The 23,944-nt window shown below is 45.6% G+C and overlaps 1 protein-coding gene across 4 annotated transcripts in view; it reads right to left on the bottom strand.

Annotated features, from left to right (window-relative positions):
• Positions 1-863: 863 nt before the first annotated feature.
• Positions 864-23,944, bottom strand: part of fxr2 (FMR1 autosomal homolog 2) — a 33,123-nt gene continuing 10,042 nt past the window's right edge. For 2 of the 4 annotated variants that reach the window (XM_065021866.1, XM_065021865.1), the window contains exons 6-17: positions 23,707-23,800; positions 23,343-23,459; positions 23,053-23,223; positions 22,852-22,930; positions 22,519-22,628; positions 22,018-22,104; positions 9,753-9,981; positions 4,924-5,103; positions 4,018-4,218; positions 3,801-3,905; positions 3,530-3,615; positions 864-3,444 (exon numbers count right to left, since the gene is read on the bottom strand). In XM_065021866.1, coding sequence (XP_064877938.1) covers positions 3,340-3,444; positions 3,530-3,615; positions 3,801-3,905; positions 4,018-4,218; positions 4,924-5,103; positions 9,753-9,981; positions 22,018-22,104; positions 22,519-22,628; positions 22,852-22,930; positions 23,053-23,223; positions 23,343-23,459; positions 23,707-23,800 — 1,564 coding nt within the window. In that variant the 3' untranslated portion in view covers positions 864-3,339. Of the gene's footprint in view, positions 3,445-3,529; positions 3,616-3,800; positions 3,906-4,017; positions 4,219-4,923; positions 5,104-9,752; positions 9,982-22,017; positions 22,105-22,470; positions 22,629-22,851; positions 22,931-23,052; positions 23,224-23,342; positions 23,460-23,706; positions 23,801-23,944 lie in introns of all 4 variants that reach the window. The other 2 variants (XM_065021864.1, XM_065021863.1) reach the window with 1 other exon arrangement.

The following is a 23,944-nucleotide window of genomic DNA, read 5'->3' on the forward strand; positions in this document are numbered from 1 at the left end:
TGATAATGCACATCCCTATGTCGCAAGGATCTGTACACAATTTCTGGAAGCTGAAAATGTCCCAGTTCCTCCATGGCCTGCATACTCACCAGACATGTCCCCCATTGAGCATGTTTGGGATGCTCTGGATCGATGTGTGCTCCAGTTCCCTTCAATATCCAGTAACTTCACACAGCCATTGAAATGGGACAAGATTCCACAGACCACAAATGAACATCCTAATCAACTCTGAAGATGTTGCACTGCATGAGGCAAATGGTCACACCAGATACCGACTGGTGTTCTGATCCACGCCCCTAAGTTCTGTATTCCAGTCATGTGAAATCCATAGATTAGGACTTACATTTATTTCAATTGACATTTCCTTAACTCAGAAATTGTTGCATGCTGCGCTTATTTTTGTTAAGTGTATATATAATGCCATAAGACTAACAAGATCCAGGGTGACGTGCTGCCTCAGCGATAACGGACCAGATCTAAATGGTCAGCGACTGCTTTTCCCCCCTTATTAACATAAAGCCCCTTTCTGTATGTAGACATTATCAATGTAAGCTGCTGTACAACAGGGTTTCCTAGGGCCCCCCGGGAGCACATTTAGGTTTTTGCCCTAACACGAAACAGCTGACTCAAAACCAACTCATCAAACTTGAATTCTTTTCAATCAGCTGTGTAGGTGCTAGGGAAAAAACCAACCCAGGACAGAGTTTAGCGAAATTCTGCTGAAGGCTATCAATTGTAAAGGTTGTCATTAGACTAACCTATTCAATTTTACATGTCATCAGGTGAGTGACAACGGGGATTTCAGTTATCAGTCCCAAGGTTTGTGTGTCAAATGTTCTTGATTTAGCCAAAGGGACAAATGCTTATCAAACAATGAAGTCCTTTATTGCCATCAGAACATGTGTGAAGACCAGCCTACCTGACACTGAGGAGTTGACAGTACCTGAACAGTACTACTAGCATACACACACACAGAAAGGTCAACATTCTCTCCACCCAGAAAGACATGGGGATAGTGAGCCACAAGCGGCAGATAGTATTAAAGACAACGGAGCGAGGTACACATTTCACACTATAACAAGACAAAAGTGATCCATCTTTCTCAATCCTACATGCAGGCATGCACACATGAACCAAATATAGAAATACTCAGTGCGCTGCTGACGCATTAACACGCAGACAGTTGAAAAGAAAAAAGGGGTCAATCAATCTGGGTGATTGTAATTCAGTAAACACAATCCCTAACTAGCCTCAATACTTGTGTGAACATCTATCATGCTCAATGTTACACTGAGTATTACAATAAGTATTTAATGAGGGTAAGAAAACAATTACACTAAGGAAATGGGGTTTCTTTTATTCTTAGTCATCCTTGTAAAAAGGCAGCCATATTGGGGGTGAATTCGAGTGGTGGAAAGGTATTCCGAAGCCACAACAGTACTTAAGTGTCTACGGCATGGATTCTAAAACACATTCAAGGTGGACATTAGCAGCAGTTCTAGTAGCGGATAAAATGGTGAAACTGAAACGTGAACCCTCTGCCTCGTGCAAAGCTACTGCTGAATGATCATGCAGTTGGTTTGTTGATCGTTTTAGAAAAATAGTGCAAACTCAGAAGAAATCAACCAGTTCATCTCAAAAGACAGTTGATTTCATTTCCATTTTATTTCATATTTTCTATGTGGAAAGAACAAAACGCAGTTGAGAGAGGTAACCAAGACAGTAACATGAGCCACCAAGGGTTTCTGAGTCACACCCCCCCCCGCCTGTCGACCGCCACCTTTAGGAACCGGACAACCATCTCGCTTATAGTTCCATCTCAAAACACTGTAATTTCTCCTTTGACCACAACGCACAGTCGACCACACTGACTGAAGCCCTCCGCCCGTGACTGAATTGCAACAGTGTCGTGGTGCGGTCGTGCATCTGTGTAAGCCCATGTGTGTATGGCTCTACTCATCCCTTTTGAAGCTGTGAGCATCAGTCAGTCTAGACTGCCTGTCTCCTCCCACAGCCACGACCACATGGACCATTCTAGAAGGGTGAAACAACGTGTCTCGCCTTCAACCCGTCTACCTCCCTTCCCTCGTGGTCGTCGTGGCATGTGCGTTCAGACCGCGATTCTGCAGTTCACCCAGGCATTAGTAAGTGTGGCTGGAAGCTAGAGCGCCGTGATACCCTACCTCTCTATTCCACACTGCTAGTGGGCCATGAGAAAAAGAGGCACTAAAATTCTCATTTGTTTAAAGTCTAAATCGATCCATATATCATCAAGTCCTTAACCTCTCATTGTTTGTCGGTCAGTCGGTCTGTCAGGATGTATAGGGACAGCCCTGGATACTAGTGTCGAGCATGGGAGACGGGAAGTGATGCAACACTTCCTCCTACCCCGCCCGGCCAAAAGAGCGGCCTCGCCTGCCTTTGTGACCTCACCACCGACCCAGGGCTATGTTCCAAGAATTCTGTGTTCTCCCCCCCCCCCCGATTTTAATCCTGTGGTTGCCAGCTCTCTCAACTGTGCACACGTACGTACAAACACAATCTCTCACACACACACACAGCCCAAACGCTGTCCAGTCCACTCTCACTGAGGACAAGCGCCTTGAATTTTTTTGTTTGGCACCAGACTTTCTGGCCAGTCACCCGTTCCCTTGTTTTCTGTCCTACCACAGTTAACACCTCTACACTCTTAACTCCCATTCCCTCACTACTGGTATGTTCTCTGAGCAAAAATAAAATAAAAACCTCTTTCCTGTGACACAAAACTCAACAATGAACTTTTTCAAATTCAAGGCACAATGTCTATCAATAATCACATCGGTCTGTCCGTCATCACCAACCGACATTTAGGCCAGGGTACGTAGCACTCCTGACAACTTGTTCTTCACCGCTTGGACTCATCCGCCTATCCCTCCCTTTCTCCAGCTGGCATCTATTCTCCTCTCCTCTCAAGAGACGCTTCTGTTTGAATGGGAGAGCGACCACAAGTCCAAACCAGTAATAACATTAAAAAAAAAATTGTCTCGTCCTGTTTTCTGAGATTCAGTTCTCTTTTAAATCAAGTCATATCCACCAGCCCTTTTGGCAACCTAGTTGTTTTTTAAAATAAGCACTAAGTACTGATAGATAGGATAACATACACCGTTACGTGTGTTTAAGTAAGATGCGACTGTCGTTTTTTTGTACTTTTTCTCTCCCCCCTCTCACTCAAAGTATGAATCCGGTATTTTGTTGTTTTTCACTCATCTGTTTTAAGGTTTAAGTAAATGCAAGCAGGGACAGAGTTTGCCATGAAGTCTTGCTCTAGACCTGGGTTTTTAGGGGGTGGGACCTAGTCCTCTACGAGACGCCGTTGACCAGGGTCTCGCTGGGCATGGCCATGCCGTTGCTAGGGGAACGCTTGGAGGGCACCATGCGCTCGTCCTTGGCGCTGCTTCCGTTCTCCTGGGGGAACAGCAGAGGAGGGGAAACTGTCAGTTTAACAAGTTGCTATAAGCCGGTATTTTCTACTGTGTGTGTGTGTTTGTACTTTAGGCTCGGAAGCAGCAAGTGTCTCCAGGGGAAGGCTCTGTCGGCTCTGCGACTCGGCGCGGGATATGTAGTCTGCCACGGTCACTACAGACAAGAAGCCAGAGAACAGTGATTTAAACAGGATATACTGTTTAATGACAAATCCAGCACAACACAGTGACGAATGAGACTAAGGAAGGATACGGTAGACTAGATCAGACTACCATTTTCCTCTAAGGTCTAGACTGACAACAGGGAGGGAGGTTTGGGACGTCTGACACACTGCTCACCCTCGGCTGGCTGTCTGTCATGGCTGGGCGATCCTCCCTCGGGGTGGTTACCGCGGTTACGACGGCGGCGGCTCCTGTTGCGGCGCTGGGGTCGGCCCTCCTCATCTGATAAAGGAGACAAAAAAAAAGAGGAAGTATGAGAGACATAACTTTAACACTTCCAACTTCAAACTAGTCATACAGCATAACTAACACTGGTACTCTCCAGACTTCCTACCCAGTCCGTTCTCGTTGGGTCCGACCTGGCTGTCTGACTCTGTGGCGGCGGCGTCCATCACGCTTGGCTCCTGGTCATTACGGCGACGGCGGGAGCGTCTCCTGCGGTCTACTCCTCCCACTCCCTCGCTGGTGTCCGTGTCGCCCTGCTCACTCTCACCCTCCAGCAGGGAGAACGGGTTGCTGTCCGGGTCCCTCAGCACTGGCCAGGAGAGAGGAGAGAAAGAAAGAGGCCTAGCATATCAAACTGTACCACCTTCCAGTCGTAATGAAGGAAAACTTGGCCAATAGGTTTGACCCGAAACATCCCAGTATCACCAAGGACAAATTTGATTCATTAGAGCACACCGGAACAAAACATTGTTACAGAACACTCAAAAGAGCATTTCTCATTGGACAAGGTCACAAAGTCCCTCCCAATTTCAGTTTGTTTCCCTCTATATTTGGTGCACAATGAATACAACCCTGTACCTCATTTGGACTATTAATAGGCCTGCTGTATTGCACCATTAATATGCCTGCTGTATTGCACCATTAATAAGCCTGCTGTATTGCACCATTAATAAGCCTGCTGTATTGCACCATTAATAAGCCTGCTGTATTGCACCATTAATAAGCCTGCTGTATTGCACCATTAATAGGTCTGCTGTATTGCACCATTAATAAGCCTGCTGTATTGCGCCATTAATAAGCCTGCTGTATTGCGCCATTAATAAGCCTGCTGTATTGCGCCATTAATAAGCCTGCTGTATTGCGCCATTAATAAGCCTGCTGTATTGCACCATTAATAAGCCTGCTGTATTGCACCATTAATAAGCCTGCTGTATTGCACCATTAATAAGCCTGCTGTATTGCACCATTAATAAGCCTGCTCTATTGCACCATTAATAAGCCTGCTGTATTGCACCTGAGCTGATAGAGTTGGTAGTCCTTGAGGCGGGTCCTCCGCGACCCCGTCCGGTGTTGGATCCACGGCCCCTGCCACCCCGACGGGAACCCCTCTCATCTCCGCCCACGCCTCGGGGCCGCTGGTCGCGCTCGTTGAGGTCCTCTGACTCAGAAGCGTTGGACTGCTCAGAGTTAGTACCTGGAAAACAGAGTAAGGGGCAGCTAGAGACTAAACTTCAACTGACAATAGTAGTCGTCGTTGTATCAAAGATAATTGCGTAATTATCGTATTTCGTCGTCTCCTATCTGTCGTCTCCTATCTGTCCAACACGTTCACCGTCTACCGTAGCACTATCACACTCAACTGAACGTCTTGATTAGTGTAGTGTTAGCTAGCTACATAGCTAGCTACATAGTTGTCTTTGCTGTCTTCGTATCCAAGATAATTGTGTAGTTTAGAGTGTGTAGTCTTAGAGTGATTATCTTAATTCACCGAGGTTAGCTAGCCAGCTATTTTGTCGTCCTTAACGTAGGAGACACTCCTAGCTAGCCAATAGCCAGCCAACGTCTACTGAATAGAACTTTCGCATTCCGGTCGCATTCCGCGTCGCTCCACAGGTAGTATCACTTTTTCACTTCATTTCATTACAGTCCCAACGGTGTGATTTGTTTGATCGTAGCTAGCTACATAGCTAGCTACATAGCAGTCTTTGTTTCAAAGATAATTGTGTAGTCTAGAGCGATTTTCTAGGTTAGCTAGCCAGCTATTGTCGTTCTCCTAACGCAACGTAACCAACACTGCTAGCTAGCCAGCTAGCTCCCGATAAGCAGCATTGTAGAAACTTCACACTCAACGGTACGACTTGATTAGGGTAGTGTCAACAACGCAGCTAGCCTACCCCAGCAGTACTCTATCATTTTAATCATTTTAGTCAATTAGATTCTTGCTACGTAAGCTTAACTTTCTGAACATTCGAGACGTGTAGTCCACTTGTCATTCCAATCTCCTCTGCATTAGCGTAGCCTCTTCTCTAGCCTGTCAACTATGTGTCTGTCTATCCCTGTTCTCTCCTCTCTGCACAGACCATACAAACGCTCCACACCGCATGGCCGCAGCCACCCTAATCTGGTGGTCCCAGCGCGCACGACCCACGTGGAGTTCCAGGTCTCCGGTAGCCTCTGGAACTGCCGATCTGCGGCCAACAAGGCAGAGTTCATCTCAGCCTATGTCTCCCTCCAGTCCCTCGACTTCTTGGCTCTGACGGAAACATGGATCACCACAGACAACACCGCTACTCCTACTGCTCTCTCTTCGTCCGCCCACGTGCTCTCGCACACCCCGAGAGCTTCTGGTCAGCGGGGTGGTGGCACCGGGATCCTCATCTCTCCCAAGTGGTCATTCTCTCTTTCTCCCCTTACCCATCTGTCTATCGCCTCCTTTGAATTCCATGCTGTCACAGTTACCAGCCCTTTCAAGCTTAACATCCTTATCATTTATCGCCCTCCAGGTTCCTCGGAGAGTTCATCAATGAGCTTGATGCCTTGATAAGCTCCTTTCCTGAGGACGGCTCACCTCTCACAGTTCTGGGCGACTTTAACCTCCCCCACGTCTACCTTTGACTCATTCCTCTCTGCCTCCTTTCCACTCCTCTCCTCTTTTGACCTCACCCTCTCACCTTCCCCCTACTCACAAGGCAGGCAATACGCTCGACCTCATCTTTACTAGATGCTGTTCCTCCACTAACCTCATTGCAACTCCCCTCCAAGTCTCCGACCACTACCTTGTATCCTTTTCCCTCTCGCTCTCATCCAACACTTCCCACACTGCCCCTACTCGGATGGTATCGCGCCGTCCCAACCTTCGCTCTCTCTCCCCCCGCTACTCTCTCCTCTTCCATCCTATCATCTCTTCCCTCTGCTCAAACCTTCTCCAACCTATCTCCTGATTCTGCCTCCTCAACCCTCCTCTCCTCCCTTTCTGCATCCTTTGACTCTCTATGTCCCCTATCCTCCAGGCCGGCTCGGTCCTCCCCTCCCGCTCCGTGGCTCGACGACTCATTGCGAGCTCACAGAACAGGGCTCCGGGCAGCCGAGCGGAAATGGAGGAAAACTCGCCTCCCTGCGGACCTGGCATCCTTTCACTCCCTCCTCTCTACATTTTCCTCCTCTGTCTCTGCTGCTAAAGCCACTTTCTACCACTCTAAATTCCAAGCATCTGCCTCTAACCCTAGGAAGCTCTTTGCCACCTTCTCCTCCCTCTTGAATCCTCCTCCACCCCCTCCTCCCTCTCTGCAGATGACTTCGTCAACCATTTTGAAAAGAAGGTCGACGACATCCGATCCTCGTTTGCTAAGTCAAACGACACCGCTGGTTCTGCTCACACTGCCCTACCCTGTGCTCTGACCTCTTTCTCCCCTCTCTCTCCAGATGACATCTCGCGTCTTGTGACGGCCGGCCGCCCAACAACCTGCCCGCTTGACCCTATCCCCTCCTCTCTTCTCCAGACCATCTCCGGTGACCTTCTCCCTTACCTCACCTCGCTCATCAACTCATCCCTGACCGCTGGCTACGTCCCTCCCGTCTTCAAGAGAGCGAGAGTTGCACCCCTTCTGAAAAAACCTACACTCGATCCCTCCGATGTCAACAACTACAGACCAGTATCCCTTCTTTCTTTTCTCTCCAAAACTCTTGAACGTGCCGTCCTTGGCCAGCTCTCCCGCTATCTCTCTCAGAATGACCTTCTTGATCCAAATCAGTCAGGTTTCAAGACTAGTCATTCAACTGAGACTGCTCTTCTCTGTATCACGGAGCGCTCCGCACTGCTAAAGCTAACTCTCTCTCCTCTGCTCTCATCCTTCTAGACCTATCGGCTGCCTTCGATACTGTGAACCATCAGATCCTCCTCTCCACCCTCTCCGAGTTGGGCATCTCCGGCGCGGCCCACGCTTGGATTGCGTCCTACCTGACAGGTCGCTCCTACCAGGTGGCGTGGCGAGAATCCGTCTCCTCACCACGTGCTCTCACCACTGGTGTCCCCCAGGGCTCTGTTCTAGGCCCTCTCCTATTCTCGCTATACACGAAGTCACTTGGCTCTGTCATAACCTCACATGGTCTCTCCTATCATTGCTATGCAGACGACACACAATTAATCTTCTCCTTTCCCCCTTCTGACGACCAGGTGGCGAATCGCATCTCTGCATGTCTGGCAGACATATCAGTGTGGATGACGGATCATCACCTCAAGCTGAACCTCGGCAAGACTGAGCTGCTCTTCCTCCCGGGGAAGGACTGCCCGTTCCATGATCTCGCCATCACGGTTGACAACTCCATTGTGTCCTCGTCCCAGAGCGCTAAGAACCTTGGCGTGATCCTGGACAACACCCTGTCGTTCTCAAATAACATCAAGGCGGTGGCCCGTTCCTGTAGGTTCATGCTCTACAACATCCGCAGAGTACGACCCTGCCTCACACAGGAAGCGGCGCAGGTCCTAATCCAGGCACTTGTCATCTCCCGTCTGGATTACTGCAACTCGCTGTTGGCTGGGCTCCCTGCCTGTGCCATTAAACCCCTACAACTCATCCAGAACGCCGCAGCCCGTCTGGTGTTCAACCTTCCCAAGTTCTCTCCACGTCACCCCGCTCCTCCGCTCTCTCCACTGGCTTCCAGTTGAAGCTCGCATCCGCTACAAGACCATGGTGCTTGCCTACGGAGCTGTGAGGGGAACGGCACCTCACTACCTCCAGGCTCTGATCAGGCCCTACACCCAAACAAGGGCACTGCGTTCATCCACCTCTGGCCTGCTCGCCTCCCTACCACTGAGGAAGTACAGTTCCCGCTCAGCCCAGTCAAAACTGTTCGCTGCTCTGGCCCCCCAATGGTGGAACAAACTCCCTCACGACGCCAGGACAGCGGAGTCAATCACCACCTTCCGGAGACACCTGAAACCCCACCTCTTTAAGGAATACCTAGGATAGGATAAAGTAATCCTTCTCCCCCCCCCCCCTTAAAAGACCTAGATGCACTATTGTAAAGTGGCTGTTCCACTGGATGTCATAAGGTGAAAGCACCAATTTGTAAGTCGCTCTGGATAAGAGCGTCTGCTAAATGACTTAAATGTAAATGTAATGTAAATGTATAGATTACGATAGTAAGTTAGCAGCTGTTTTGTTCTGACAGAGAAATGGAGTGAAATGAACAAATGGCGAGAGGGGGATGAAGGCAGGAATGATGGAATGTGGAGTGTTTTGTACAAAACTGTAGTTTTTAGTCCCAAGTGTGTGTGGTGTACCAGTTGTCTCAGCAGAAAACCCATGAGAGAGAATACCAAATAAATAGTTAGACCAGTTGGTGTTCACTGCAGCAAAGCACGTTACCAAATCGTCATGTCCACTGACGGAGTGTAGCCTGCAAACACCAAGTTGACACAGAACCAAATTATCCACTTGTAGTCAAAATAATAATTTGCCGTTTTAGATGGAAGCGTGTGAGGATCGTTGGGTTGATTGTAAATGACTGTTTTATATCTTTACATTTTCTTAACATGAATAGATAGGCCTCTCCTGACTGATATGAAGAGTAGGTTGATATGGATGAAGGAGCATGGAGAAATTCTGAGTGATGGAGAACTACATCTTCGTGGAAGGGAGGGGGCGAGAGTTCAGGGTACAAGCAGACACTGTTAAAAGGTATGTACACAGCTGTACACCGTCGCTGAGTAAACATTTGAAACGCCACACAAAGTTTGGCCTCGTGTATGATAAATATGTTTGTATATTGAGATATTGGTCTTATCAGATGATAGAATGCAGTTAGCAGTAAGGGATCATGGGAGTTGTAATCTCGTCTCACCATATCCAGAGTACTGGCTGTTGGAGGGCCTGCGTCCTCGTCCGCGGCCTCCGTAGGTGCGGGAGGTGTGGAGGTTGGTGGAGTTGCTGCTCTCGTCTGTGAGGTAGCCCTTCTCCCTGTCCCCGGGGCCGGTGCCCCCGACCCGACTAGGGGGGGCACGGTACCCCACCCCGATCTGACGGAGCTGCTCGTCAATCTGCAGCCGCTCCAGACGCAGCTGCTCCACTTCCTGTTAGAGACGGACATGTTAGGACATATATCATTAGGTATATTCCTATAGGGCAGAGAGACAGCGATACATGTTAGGACATATATCATTAGGTATATTCCTATAGGGCAGAGAGACAGCGATACATGTTAGGACATATATCATTAGGTATATTCCTATAGGGCAGAGAGACAGCGATACATGTTAGGACATATATCATTAGGTATATTCCTATAGGGCAGAGAGACAGCGATACATGTTAGGTCATAGTGCCTATAAAAAGTCTACACCCCCTTAAACTTTCTACATTCTGTTGCGTCATGAAGTGGGAATTAAATAGATTTAAATCGTTATATCAGTCGCTAGGCTTCCATCCAATTTGGCAGATTTTCATGCGAATATTCTCAAATCTGCGTAAAACAAAGCACATTATCCCACCAGAGATGTTTCCATCAGAGTTTTTGCGGATAAAAGGCTGTGCGTAATGACAGTGCACACAAATAACTTTTGCCATTCAATTCCCATGTAGCGAATGAAAAATAAAAGTTAAATGGGTTTCCATCACATTTTCAACTCTGCCGGTTGCATTGCCAATGTGCCAACTCTGGTCTTGGCAAATGAACTCTAGCCAATAGCTTGCAGAAGCAGTGCGGGTAGGCTAACTACATTGAGATTATGGAGAAGATCGATATTATTTGCATTTGTCAAACAGCAGCCAAGCATCGATCATCATGTCACCAGAATAAGACCCTCGATATTTGTTGGAAAGGAGGATCAAGCTCATCAGGAATACAGTGTAGATGTTGTTAATGACCATTGTAGCTGGAAACAGCAGATTTAATATCTACATTAGGCCCATTATCAGCAACCATCACTCCTGTGTTCCAACGTTGTGTTAGCTAATCCAAGTTTATCATTTTAAAAGGCTAATTGATAATGGGCCTCGGTACGCCTATGTAGATATTCCATAAGAAAATCTGTTGTTTCCAGCTACAGTAGTCATTTACAACATTAATGTCTACACTGTATTTTGGATCAACTTGATCCATAATTTTTCTTTTTTATTAAAAAAAAAGTTTTTCTTTTAAAAACAAGGACATTTCTAAGTGACCCCAAACTTTTGAACGGTGTGAGTTATATATAAAAAAAATCACACACACACACCGTAAAATTCTTATGAGCCCATAACCAACAATGCAGTAATTAAGAAAGGTGCTAAATATTCTAAAAGGAAAAAGAGTAACAATAATGAGGATATATACAAGGGATACAGGTAGTCAATATGCAGGGAGACAGGTTAGTCAAGGTAATTAAGGTAATATGTAGGTAGGGGTAAAGTGGCTATGCATAGATAATAAAGAGGGTAGCAGCAGTGTATGTGAAGAGTGTGAAGGAATGAGAATGTATGAGTGTGTGGCGTCAATATGTGTGTGTGTGTGTGTGTGTGTGTGTGTTGGAGTGTCAGTGCATTTTGTGCGAGTGTGTGATTAGAGTTCAGTGAGTGTTCATTGAGCCTGTGCAAGAGTGTCAGTGCAAAAAACAAGGGGCTCAAGGCAAATAGTCCAGGTTGCCATTTGATTAACTGTTCAGTAGTCTTATGGCTTGGGGGGTATAAGCTGTTCAGGAGCCTTTTTGTCCCAGACGTGGCGGTCTGGTACCGCTTGCTGTGTGGAAACAGAGCAGTTTGACTTCAGTGGCTGGAGCCTGACTATTTTTAGGGCCTTCCTCTGACACCGCCTGGTATAGAGGTCCTGAATGGCAGGAAACTCTGCCCAAGGGCAGTGTGGAGTGTAGTAGAGATGGCATCATCTGTAGATCTGTTGGGGTGGTATGCAAATTGGAGTAGGTCCAGGATTTCTGGGATGCTGGTGTTGATGTGAGCCATGACCAGCCTTTCAAAGCATTTCACGGCTACAGATGTGAGCGCTACGGTCAGTAGTCATTTAGGCAGGTTACCTTTGTGTTCTTGGGCACAGGGACAATGGTGGTCTGCTTGAAACAAGTAGGGATTACAGATGGTAAGGGAGAGGTGGAAAATGTCAGTTGGTCAGCGCATGCTCTGAGTAAGCATCCTGGTAATCCGTCTGGCCCTACAGCCTTGTGAATGTTAACCTGTTTATAAAAAGGTCTTAAAGTGGTTGCTCCACTAAAAAAAGTGTTGCGATTATGCTGCGGTACATAGAGGTCATTTGTGGTTTAGTACGGTACCCTGCATCACAACTTGATTGCTCCAGACCAGCGCAAGCGGGAGTTAGAGAACTGATTATGCTTTTGGGTCCCAAGGCGCAACTGTGTCTCTGTAGTACTGTAGCCTACTCCTGACAGGTCACTTTGTACAGCGCCTTAATGGCGCGGCAGTCTAAGACACCGAATCGCAGTGCAAGCTGTGTTGCTACAGAAGCTGGTTCAATACCTGTGCTGGCCTCGACTGGGAGACCCATGAGATGACTGCAGGTTTTTGGTTTCTCGCCCTCAAAAGAAAACACAATTCTAAATAAAAGCTGGCTTTATTTACAAATTGAACAATGTCAAGAAATACCCCCCCCCAAGTTATATATTTTTTTAAAACAGTGATTATTATTCATTTTGAATGATATAAAAGCCCCTTGGATATTTTCACAGATCTATTATTACCCCTTTTATTAGCAGGACAATATATATATAAAATACTGGTAATGGCACCCAAATTGCGCAAAATGGGATTGCTTGGCAGATCTCCAGCCGTATCCACTGAAATAGCGGTGGGCGCGCGCAAGGTTCAAGGCATGGGGGCAGGGGATGGGCCGCAGAGCCACGCACAGAAGACAAACCTAGCCCATGAGGAAGGGGTGGGGGTAGACCCCCACTCCACCCCACTGGGTAGCACAGAGCAACACTTCCAGGGGCATTGCACTAATAATGGTGCTGACTAGGGAAACGTTCCTGCTGTTCTTAGTGCCAGTCTGCACGTTCAAACTAAAACAATGTAACTATTAATGGCGTGAAAAATGCCCCGTAGATATTTATTCAGAGGGCAGATATGGTTAAATATTAAAAGCATTAGACCTCTCACTAAAGGCATAAGACAAGTTATTTAAAAAAAATGACATGAAATGCACACATTTGTAAATCCCAAACTCTGAAAGTAATTGGAAAGGTAGATACAAATGATGTTGACATTGTGGTTAAAATAAAGAAAGCAAACAAAATGTAAACAAGATGCTGTGTTTTATTTACATTAGCGAGGGACAACTGGTGGCATTTTGAAAACAGGTTTTCAAACACTTGTAGCCAGATTAGCAGGACACTACTCTTTATAGCCCGGCTACTGTAGGTGTGAAAGTCACCTTTCCAGTACTCTTCACCCCGGCACAAACTGCACCCATAACAGTTACCATTCAAAAACTAGCTGTTTACCCCCCCAGAAAAGGACATTGTGACCAAAGAGAACAGACATCGTTTTCATCAAGCCAGCTTCTTTCTATGGTGCTACCCGTTCCAGGGTTAGGATTTTCAAGAGGACTTGAAAATTAGCCGGAACTGAGATGATCACCAGAACTAAAAAAGGTATTTTGGTTTAAAATCATTTTCTATACAAAAACAAACATGTATATTGCCTATCAATGTGGAGGCATACTGTGTAATAAAAATCTATTAAATAAAGGTTAAATAAAATAAAAAATGTGAATGTGTTTTTGCAGAGAATATAACCATGCCGACAACCATCCGTGGAGATCAGTGGACAAAGGGCTGGACAACAAGCCGCACCGAGACAAAACACAAGGTTGCCAAGAAAGCGGTTAGTTTTGCTAGATTCTTAAAATGTGTACGCAGCATTAGTGTTGGAGTCAATTAATTCTTCATTGATCTACCGTTTCTATCATAGGCCACTGTAAATTGATGGGGGCTCAGGGGTGGTACCATTCTGCTCATCTGATGAAGGTGCACATGGATCAGATTCAAACTTTGAAGATGAGATCAAGGCAGACCAGCAGAAAGAGAAACATTATCTGAGGGAAGAGATACGGGCGACAGCTGATGCATTGGTCCAGAGCGAGGCAGCATTGGTGGAGAATGACACGTTGAAGAGGGCGAGGAACGAGAAAGTTACAATCCATGCCAGGCACACCTGTGAGCTCTGGAACTCCACCTCCGACAGGCAGAGTCAACATACCTGGCGGGTTCATCAGGTCATCCTGATATTTCCATTCCTCTTCTGACAACAGAACTTGACCAACTGCTCACTGGGCAGAGCAAGGGCCATCCGGACCATTATGCTGTTCTGTTATGTTTACTTGTCAGACTGCACAGTAGCCTGATAAGATGTAAACCACCAGCATTTGTTTAAATACTTTATTATCCAAATGTAAAAGCATATACTGTACAATACTGTATTTCTTCATCAGCATCTTTATAATAAAATGAATGTAAAATGTTATTAATAATAATAAAATGTTTATTAGTTATGAATCCATAAAATTACTATGGGAATAAATATCACAGAACGACAGAAATATTGGAACAAAGTTGTCTAATGAAGGTAAACTAATTTCAGTTTACTGGAAAATACTCTTTCAAACACACACACGGTCACGTTGTACAGCGCCATTATGGCTATTGGCAGGTAGCTGGACAATAGACTTGCCTAGGAGGGTAAGGGTGAGAATTCTATCGTCAAATGTATTTCTTAGTTAGGTTGGCTGTGCTACAACTAGGCGTGATTGGATTAAACTGAAATTGCAACCACCAGAAAGGATCAAACAAAAAAAGTATTATGCATCACATCTGACCGTGATCGGGAGTCCCATAACGCAGTGCACAACTTGCCCAGCGTTTCTCTCCCTCTAAAAACAGAAATAAATGTTTTGGCCTTGAATCAGATTACGATCACTCACTTTAATCCCCCCCCCCAAACAAAATAACCTCCAAAGTATTGTTATATATTATTAAGTTGATGGCACAGTCCTATAGCCCAGCACCTACATAAAGCTGAGTGACTCACTCATTCATGGCTTTGGATCAAAATAAGTACCAACATTCTTTCTGGTAGTCTTTAATAAATAAATGTTTTGGTTATCCTGACCTGGACACCATGTACAGTATTATAATAGCCCATTATGGGTTATAAGCAGGACAATATACCTTTACCAACACCTCTCTGTATTTTGTTACTTTGTGGATGGGGCCTCCCGAGTGGCGCAGCGCAAAATGCGTTGCTACAGATGCAGGTTCGATACCCATGCCAGCCACCAACGGGAGACCCATGAGGCGGCTTTTGGTTTTAATTTAGAATCCTCGATATGTAATTATTGGCTGCGAGTCACGCCATATTTTCCAATATACTGTAGGCCTACCGTAGGTGACATGAGTCCCACTAGTGTTGAGTAATGTGCTGTTAAAAGTGGTGTACGTCTTATTTATTTAAAGAGCATATTGAAGTTCGAAGCAATAGGATTTGAAGCAATAGCCCACAACTATTTTAGCACAGTTTCACACTGCGCTGGGGCAAGCATGGGCACTGGTCTTGATAAATCAATGAGAGATTTTTATTTTCACTGAATCTCTGTTTGGGTATTGGTTAGACAAAAATGATGGTGTAGAAATGTTATGCTCTTAGTGTAACCTTTATTTAACTAGGCAAGTCAGTTAAGAACAAATTCTTATTTACAAGGACAGCCTACTCCTTCCTCCTAATTGGGGAATTGAACCCCGGTCTCCCGCGTGCCTGCACGACACAGCATTCTTTAGCTAAATAGCCCAGTACTGTATCCTACTCCCCACGCTGCAACTTTTAAAGAACGAACCACTGTACATCGGCTACGGAGAGTGTGATCACACAGTCATCCTGGACAGCTGGTGCTCTGATGCAAGGTTCAGTGTTGCTTTCCTTGAAGAAAGCATAGAAAGAAGTATGCCCGTCTGGTAGGCTCACATCACTGGACAGCTCGCAGCTGGGTTTCCCTTTGTAATCCGTAGAAGTTTGCAAGCCCTGCACATACGATGAACGTCTCAGCAAGTGTAGCAGGATTCAATATTAGTCCCATAGACGCTTTGCCTGTGATGGTTTGTCTGAGACGTTTTACATTTTTTTTGTAATTTAGCAGACGCTCTAATCCAGAGCGATTTAGTGTGCATACATTTTTGTACTGTCAAGTATTGGTCCCCCATGGGAATCGAACCCACAACCCTGGTGTTGCAAATGCAATATTCTACCAACTGAGCCACATGCGAGACATGCATATGTATGCAGCAACGCATGATTGTTGCCTGTGAAACACAGCAAAGGCCTACACTTTTTGGCCTAAATGCAAAGTCTTATGTTTGGGGCAAATCCAACATATCACTGAGTAAATACCTCCTTATTTTCCAGCACAGTGGTGGCTGCATCATTGTATGGGTATGCCTAATATCAGCAAAGACAGGACAGTTTATCAGGAAGAAAATAAGCAGGATGAAGCTTCGAACAGGCAAGATTCTAGAGGAAAACCTGCTTCAGTTTGCTTTACACCAGACACTGAAAGAGGAATTCACCTTTCAGCAGGACAATAACCTACAACAAAGCCAAATCTATACTGCAATTGCTTTACAAAACAATGAACGTTCCTGAGTGGTTGAGTTACAGTTTTGACCTAAATCAGACTGAAAATCTATTTCAAGACATGAAAATGGCTTTCTAGCCATGATCCAACAACATTAGAGCTCGAAGAATTTCACCCCAAAATTAAAATGGGCAAATATCGCACAATTACAGGTGTGCAAAGCTCAGACTAACTCAAGAAAACTCACGTCAAATCACTGCCAACTGTGTTAACACATGCATTGCCTCAGGGGTGAATATTTATCTACTAAAGGTATATTAGTTTTATTTTTCATTAATCCTTTAACACATTTGGAATTGTATTCCACTTGACATTACAGAGCATTGTGAAGATCGTTGCCAAAATTACAATGAAATCCATTTCAATTCCACTTTGTAACAATAAAATGTGAATAAATCCAGGGGGTGGGGGTGTAGTCTTTCTATAGGCATTGTGTGTAAAATTCCAATAGGGCAGAGGCCAAGGTACATGTTAAGTTAAAAAGCATATGTGTAGCTAGAAGTGGAGTCAGAAGTTTACATACACCGAGGTTGGAATCATTAAAACTTTTTTTCAACCACTCCACAAATTTCTTCTTAACAAACTATAGTGTTGGCAAGTCGGTCAGGACATCTACTTTGTGCATGACAAGTTATTTTTCCAACAATTGTTTACAGACAAATTATTTCTTTCAAACTTAGTGCCTCTTTTGCTTGACATCATGGGAAAATCTAAAGAATTCAGCCAAGACCTCAGAAAAAAAATTAGAGACCTCCACAAGTCTAGTTCATCCTTGGGAGCAATTTCCAAACGGCTGAACGTCCCACGTGCATCTGTACAAACAATAGCACGCAAGTATAAACACCATGGGACCACGCAGCCGTCATACCGCTCGGGAAGGAGACGAGTTCTGTCTCATAGAGATGAACGTACTTTGGTGCGAAAAGTGCATATCAATCCCAGAACAGCAAAGGACCTTGTGAAGATGCTGGGGGAAACAGGTACAAAAGTATCTACATCCACAGTAAAACGAGTCCTACATCGACAACCTGAGAGGCCGCTCAGCAAGGAAGAAGCCACGCTCCAAAACTGCCATAAAAAAGCCAGACTACAGTTTGCAATTGCACATGGGGACAAAGATTGTACTTTTTAGAGAAATGTCCTCTGGTCTGATGAAACAAAAACAGAACAGTTTGGACATAATGACCATAGTTATGTTTGGAGAAAATAGGGGGAGACTTGCAAGCCGAACAACACCATCCCAACTAGAGGTCGACCGAATCATCGGAATGGCAAATTGGGGCCGATTTCAAGTTTTCATAACAATCGGAAATCGGTATTTTTGGACACCGATTTTTATTTATATTAAAAAAATATATATTTAACTAGGCAAGTTAGTTAAGAACACTCTTATTTTCAATGACTGCCTAGGAACGGTGGGTTAAACTGCCTTGTTCGGGGGCAGAACGACAGAGTTTCACCTTGTCAGCTCGGGGGATCCAATCTTGCAACCTTACAGTTAACTAGTCCAATGCAATAACAACCTGCCTCTCTCTCGTTGCACTCCACAAGGAGACTGCCTGTTACGCGAATGCAGTAAGCCAAAGTAAGTTGCTAGCTAGCATTAAACTTATCTTATAAAAAACAATCATAATCACTAGTTAACTACACATGGTTGATGATATTACTTGATATTATCTAGCGTGTCCTGCGTTGCATATAATCTGACTGAGCATACAAGTATCTAAGTATCTGACTGAGCAGTGGTAGGCAGATGCAGGCAGATGCAGGCGCGTAAACATTCATTCAAACAGCACTTTCGTGAGTTTTGCCAGCAGCTCTTCGTTGTGCGTCAAGCATTGCTCTGTTTATTACTTCAAGCCTATCAACTCCCGAGATGAGGCTGGTGTAACCGAAGTGAAATGGCTAGCTAGTTAGCGCGCACTAATAGCGTTTCAAACGTCACCCGCTCTGAGCCTTGGGGTGGTTGTTTCCCTTGCTCTGCATGGGTAACGCTGCTTCGATGGTGGCTGTTGTCGTTGTGTTGCTGGTTTGAGCCCAGGGAGGAGCGAGGAAGGGACGGAAGCTATACTGTTACACTGGCAATACTAAAGTGCCTATAAGAACATCTAATAGTCAAAGGTATATGAAATACAAATGGAAAAGAGGGAAATAGTCCTATAATAACTACAACCTAAAACTTCTTACCTGGGAATATTAAAGACTCATGTTAAAAGGAACCACCAGCTTTCATATGTTCTCATGTTCTGAGCAAGGAACTTAAACGTTAGCTTTCTTACATAGCACATATGGCACTTCTACTTTCTTCTCCAACACTTTGTTTTTGCATTATTTAAACTAAATTGAACATGTTTCATTATTTACATGAGGCTAAATTGATTTTATTGATGCATTATATTAAGTTAAAATAAGTGACGGTCACAAGACGCAGGCCTCCTAATTGTCCCTAGAATTTCTAAGCAAACAGCTGGAGGCAGGGCTTTCTCCTATACAGCTCCATTTTTATGGAACGGTCTGCCTACCCATGTCAGAGACGCAAACTCGGTCTCAACCTTTAAGTCTTTACTGAAGACTCATCTCTTCAGTGGGTCATATGATTGAGTGTAGTCTGGCCCAGGAGCGGGAAGGTGAACGGAAAGGCTCTGGAGCAACGAACCGCCCTTGCTGTCTCTGCCTGGCCGGTTCCCCTCTTTCCACTGGGATTCTCTGCCTCTAACCCTATTACAGGGGCTGAGTCACTGGCTTACTGGGGCTCTCTCATGCCGTCCCTGGAAGGGGTGCGTCACCTGAGTGGGTTGATTCACTGATGTGGTCATCCTGTCTGGGTTGGCGCCCCCACCTTGGGTTGTGCCGTGGCGGAGATCTTTGTGGGCTATACTCAGCCTTGTCTCAGGATGGTAAGTTGGTGGTTGAAGATATCCCTCTAGTGGCGTGGGGGCTGTGCTTTGGCAAAGTGGGTGGGGTTATATCCTTCCTGTTTGGCCCTGTCCGGGGGTGTCCTCGGATGGGGCCACAGTGTCTCCTGACCCCTCCTGTCTCAGCCTCCAGTATTTATGCTGCAGTAGTTTGTGTCAGGGGGCTAGGGTCAGTTTGTTATATCTGGAGTACTTCTCCTGTCCTATTCGGTGTCCTGTGTGAATCTAATTCTCTCCTTCTCTCTTTCTTTCTCTCTCTTGGAGGACCTGAGCCCTAGGACCATGCCCCAGGACTACCTGACATGATGACTCCTTGCTGTCCCCAGTCCACCTGGCCGTGCTGCTGCTCCAGTTTCAACTGTTCTGCCTTATTATTTGACCATGCTGGTCATTTATGAACATTTTAACATCTTGGCCATGTTCTGTTATAATCTCCACCCGGCACAGCCAGAAGAGGACTGGCCACCCCACATAGCCTGGTTCCTCTCTAGGTTTCTTCCTAGGTTTTGGCCTTTCTAGGGAGTTTTTCCTAGCCACCGTGCTTCTACACCTGCAATGCTAGCTGTTTGGGGTTTTAGGCTGGGTTTCTGTACAGCACTTTGAGATATCAGCTGATGTACGAAGGGCTATATAAATAAATACATTTGACATTTGTGATCATTCAGTATTGTTGTAATTGTCATTTTTACAAATACATTTAAAAAATAAAATAAATCTGCCGATTAATCGGTATTGGCATTTTTGGTCCTTCAATAATCAGTATTGGTATCGGTGTTGAAAAATCATATTCGGTCGACCTTAAATCCCAACCGTGAAGCACGGGGGTGGCAGCATCATGTTGTGGGGGTGCTTTGCTGCAGGAGGGACTGGTGCACTTCACAAAATAGATGGCATCATGAGATATGAAAATTGTGGATATCAAGACATCAGTCAGAAAATTAAAGCTTGGTCGCAAATGGGTCTTCCAAATGGACAATGACCCCAAACATACTTCCAAAGTTGTGGCTAAATGGCTTAAGGACAACAAAGTCAAGGTATTGGAGTGGCCATCATAAAGCCCCGACTTCAATCCTATAGAACATTTGTTGGCAGAACTGAAAAAGTGTGTGCGAGCAAGGTCAACACTCCTGACTCAGTTACACCAGCTCTGTCAGGAGGAATGGGCCAAAATTCACCAAACTTATTGTGGGAAGCTTGTGGAAGGCTACCCGAAACCTTTGACCCAAGTTAAACAATTTAAAGGGAATGCTTCCAAATACTAATTGAGTGTATGTGTAAACTTCTGACCCACTGGAAATTAAATAAATAAAAGCTGAAATAAATCACAACTATTTTTCTGACATTTCACATTCTTAAAATAAGTGGTGATCCTAACTGACCTAAAACAGGGAACTTTAACTCGGATTAATTGTCAGGAATTGTGAAAAACTGAGTTTAAATGTATTTGGCTAAGGTGTATGTTAACTTCCGACTTCGACTATGTGGACTGGCAAACATTTATATGATTTGATTATTTATTTAGCAACATAATGGGACCCACCCATACTTATGGGCCCTGCTCAAAAGTAGTACACTATAAAAAGGGAATAGGGTGCCATTTGGGATGCACATTTAGTGGGGAAAACCCCATCACTGCAGAGTTGACACAGACTTAAGTCATGTGACTTTACCATGTGCAGCAGTTTGATGTGATTTCCCAGTGGTTTTGTGAAATAAGCCATGTAAGAGCCAAACACTACGTTCTGCAGTGTGTACAAGGGGGTGGTCAGTTTAGGCGTTTTAGGGATTGGGCTAAAGTACAGACGGCAGTTTACTGGGAACTTTTGGTTAGGTGAGGTGGTTGAGGGTGGAAGGGTTGGAGGGTGTCACTTCAGAATGCGACAGCTGTCGCCACTGAGCCTTATGTGAGGTGGCTGACGATGGGTGAGGGGGTGCAAGGATGAGTAGAGGGTGCGTTATTTTTGGAGGCTAGGGTCCAGATATCCTGTAATCTACACCCCTACCCCTCGTCCCAACCCTGAGTAGGGGGCTATTTTTAAAAGCACAGGGTAAGGGCAAAATGGAGCCGCTCTCAGCAGCTTTCACATGAGGTAGGTGGAGGAGGGCGGTACAGGTGACCAATTTGGAATGATCTGACACCACCTTCTACACACTACATCTACTCCCCTCTCCCCATACAGAAGTGGTGGTGTGTAGAATACACAGAAGAACACCAACCAGTGTAAAACAACGTCTTCCATGAATGTCCACACAAGAGTAGCTAGACTAGAACTTGCCCCGGATTCAGGGTCAGATATTTTTTCCATTCCCTTTAACGGTTATGGTGGTTGGGTAATCTGATCCTAAATCTGTGGGTAATGGGAACTCCTACCATGCGTCTATATTCTGGCCATTGGCCCACAGTACGTATGTAAGCATGTATAAAAAATACTTAGGCATATAGGGTCAATATATATCTTAACGTGTCGTAACAGAGAGGGGTCCAATGTTTAATTGACATGAGCAGAGGTCAGGCCTGAGAGTGGCAGTGATCTCTCCCCTCTGTGTGTGTGTGTGCGCCTCACCTGTAGGTAGGCCACATGGTACTCCAGTAGGGCCTGGGCGTTGCTGATGTTCTCTTTAGTTCCCACAAAGACAAAGGGGACCATGCCCTGGAGAGAAGGACAGTGTAAGAGAGTGGACTGGTAGACTGTTACGCTTCATTATACATTTGGAGGTGGACGAGTCCTGATGTTTAGTCATGGACATTTGGACACATTTGTGCATTTCCATAAGGGCCAAATAACTGGTGTCTTTAAATTGATGTAGAAATACATAGAGGTTTCTCTTTGAAGGGACATTTTTTTTAAATAAAGTGGGGGAAAGCACACTGAACAACAGTGATATACACCAACCGATGGAGCGGGCCCAAGCAACCCCTCCTAGAATGGGTACAGTACAGACATGCAGCGGAAACTGAAATGGAACAACTGACAGCGTCGACAGACCAAGCCTATGGATTGCAAAATTCCATTCACCTCTTCTTTAGGGGCAGTGTCTTCTCTGCCAGCCCCCTGCTTGCCTACCTCCTCACGGGGAAGCTTTTTGTCATTGTCCCCCTCGATCCGGACCCGCACCACCCCCGACTTGTCCACAATCTCCTGGATGACTTTGCCGTTCTTGCCGATCACTTTTCCTGGGAGAGGAGAGAGAGGAAGAAGAGGGGGCATTTGGAGACCAAGGATTAGCTGGATGAATCTGTAAACATGGGCACCCTCATAGATATCCTGACCAACTTGCCCTCTAGTTTATATCAAATTATAAAAGATGCCACAATTCAGACAATCTTTGTTTCTCAGTACATGTGTATGCAGGAACTTTCCTGTTTGACTAAATCATGGGGGTGGGGCGTCACTCACCTACGAGGTTCCTGGGCACCTGGAAGTAGTCTTCTTTGAACTCCAGGAAAACCCTGGCCAGCTTCACCGCTTCTGGGGTCTGCAACGCAAACACAACATAAATCCAACCTGCCATTAAACACATACAGAGAGAGATAAAGGCTGACAGCCTGCCACACACACACACCAAGACCCCACTCTCACCACAACATACCCACCCACCTCTCCGTAGATCCTGAAGGTGCAGCTCTCCTCCTCCAGTTCGATGGCGGTGACACCAGGCACCTTCCTGGCCTGCTGGATGTTGGCACCGTGGGAGCCAATGGCCAGACCCATCAGGTCTTCGCTTACCTTCACCTCTTCCTGGTACGCGGACGCCAGCTGCTTACTTGTCTGGGGGACAAGGACAATAGGGTGTCTGTCTACATGTTGATGGCCAGTCTCCAAGTTACATTCTCATGCGTGTTTGATTCTAACTGAATGAACATGGGGGGAGAAGTGTGTGTGTGTACCTCAAGGTGTTTAGTGGCTTCTTCGTTGCGGGACATGAGCATGAGCTTGGTACGGATGCTGCGGAAGTGCATGTCGCTCAGGAGAGCAGCACGCTTCACTGTTGTCTCATTTGTTGACTAGAGAAAGCAGAAGTGTTAGTCTGAGAAAGCTGGTTAAAGAAGAAGAAAAAGGGACATTAGTAAAAACGCTAGCCTTGTAGCACTGCTCTCAGAGTAGGAGAGCTGATCTAGGATCAGGTCCCCCCAGTCCATATAATTGCCTAATAATGAACTAAAAAAGGCAAACTGATCCTAGATCACTAAGCTTCTCAGAGTAGGAGTGCTGAATACAGGCCCTGAAAGCAGTAGTGGCTGTGATACTGACCAGCACGATGAGCTCGTGTGAGGCTGCACTGTAGAAGATGCAGTTGGCTCCAATGGCTTTCCTGAAGTCTTTATGGATGTTGTCGTTCGCACAGCTGTTGGTTAAAAAAAAGAAAAAATAACTTGGGTCAAACCACAGTTATTCACAACAGTGCACTATGTTGCTACTGTGAGAGGCTGATGGCCTGCCCAAAAGACAGCTCAAAGACAAAGCTCCAATGACAACATTTCGATGTGTA

The sequence above is a fragment of the Oncorhynchus nerka genome, linkage group LG8 (assembly GCF_034236695.1).
Source record: "Oncorhynchus nerka isolate Pitt River linkage group LG8, Oner_Uvic_2.0, whole genome shotgun sequence".
In the NCBI taxonomy this organism is placed as follows: Eukaryota; Metazoa; Chordata; class Actinopteri; order Salmoniformes; family Salmonidae; genus Oncorhynchus; species Oncorhynchus nerka.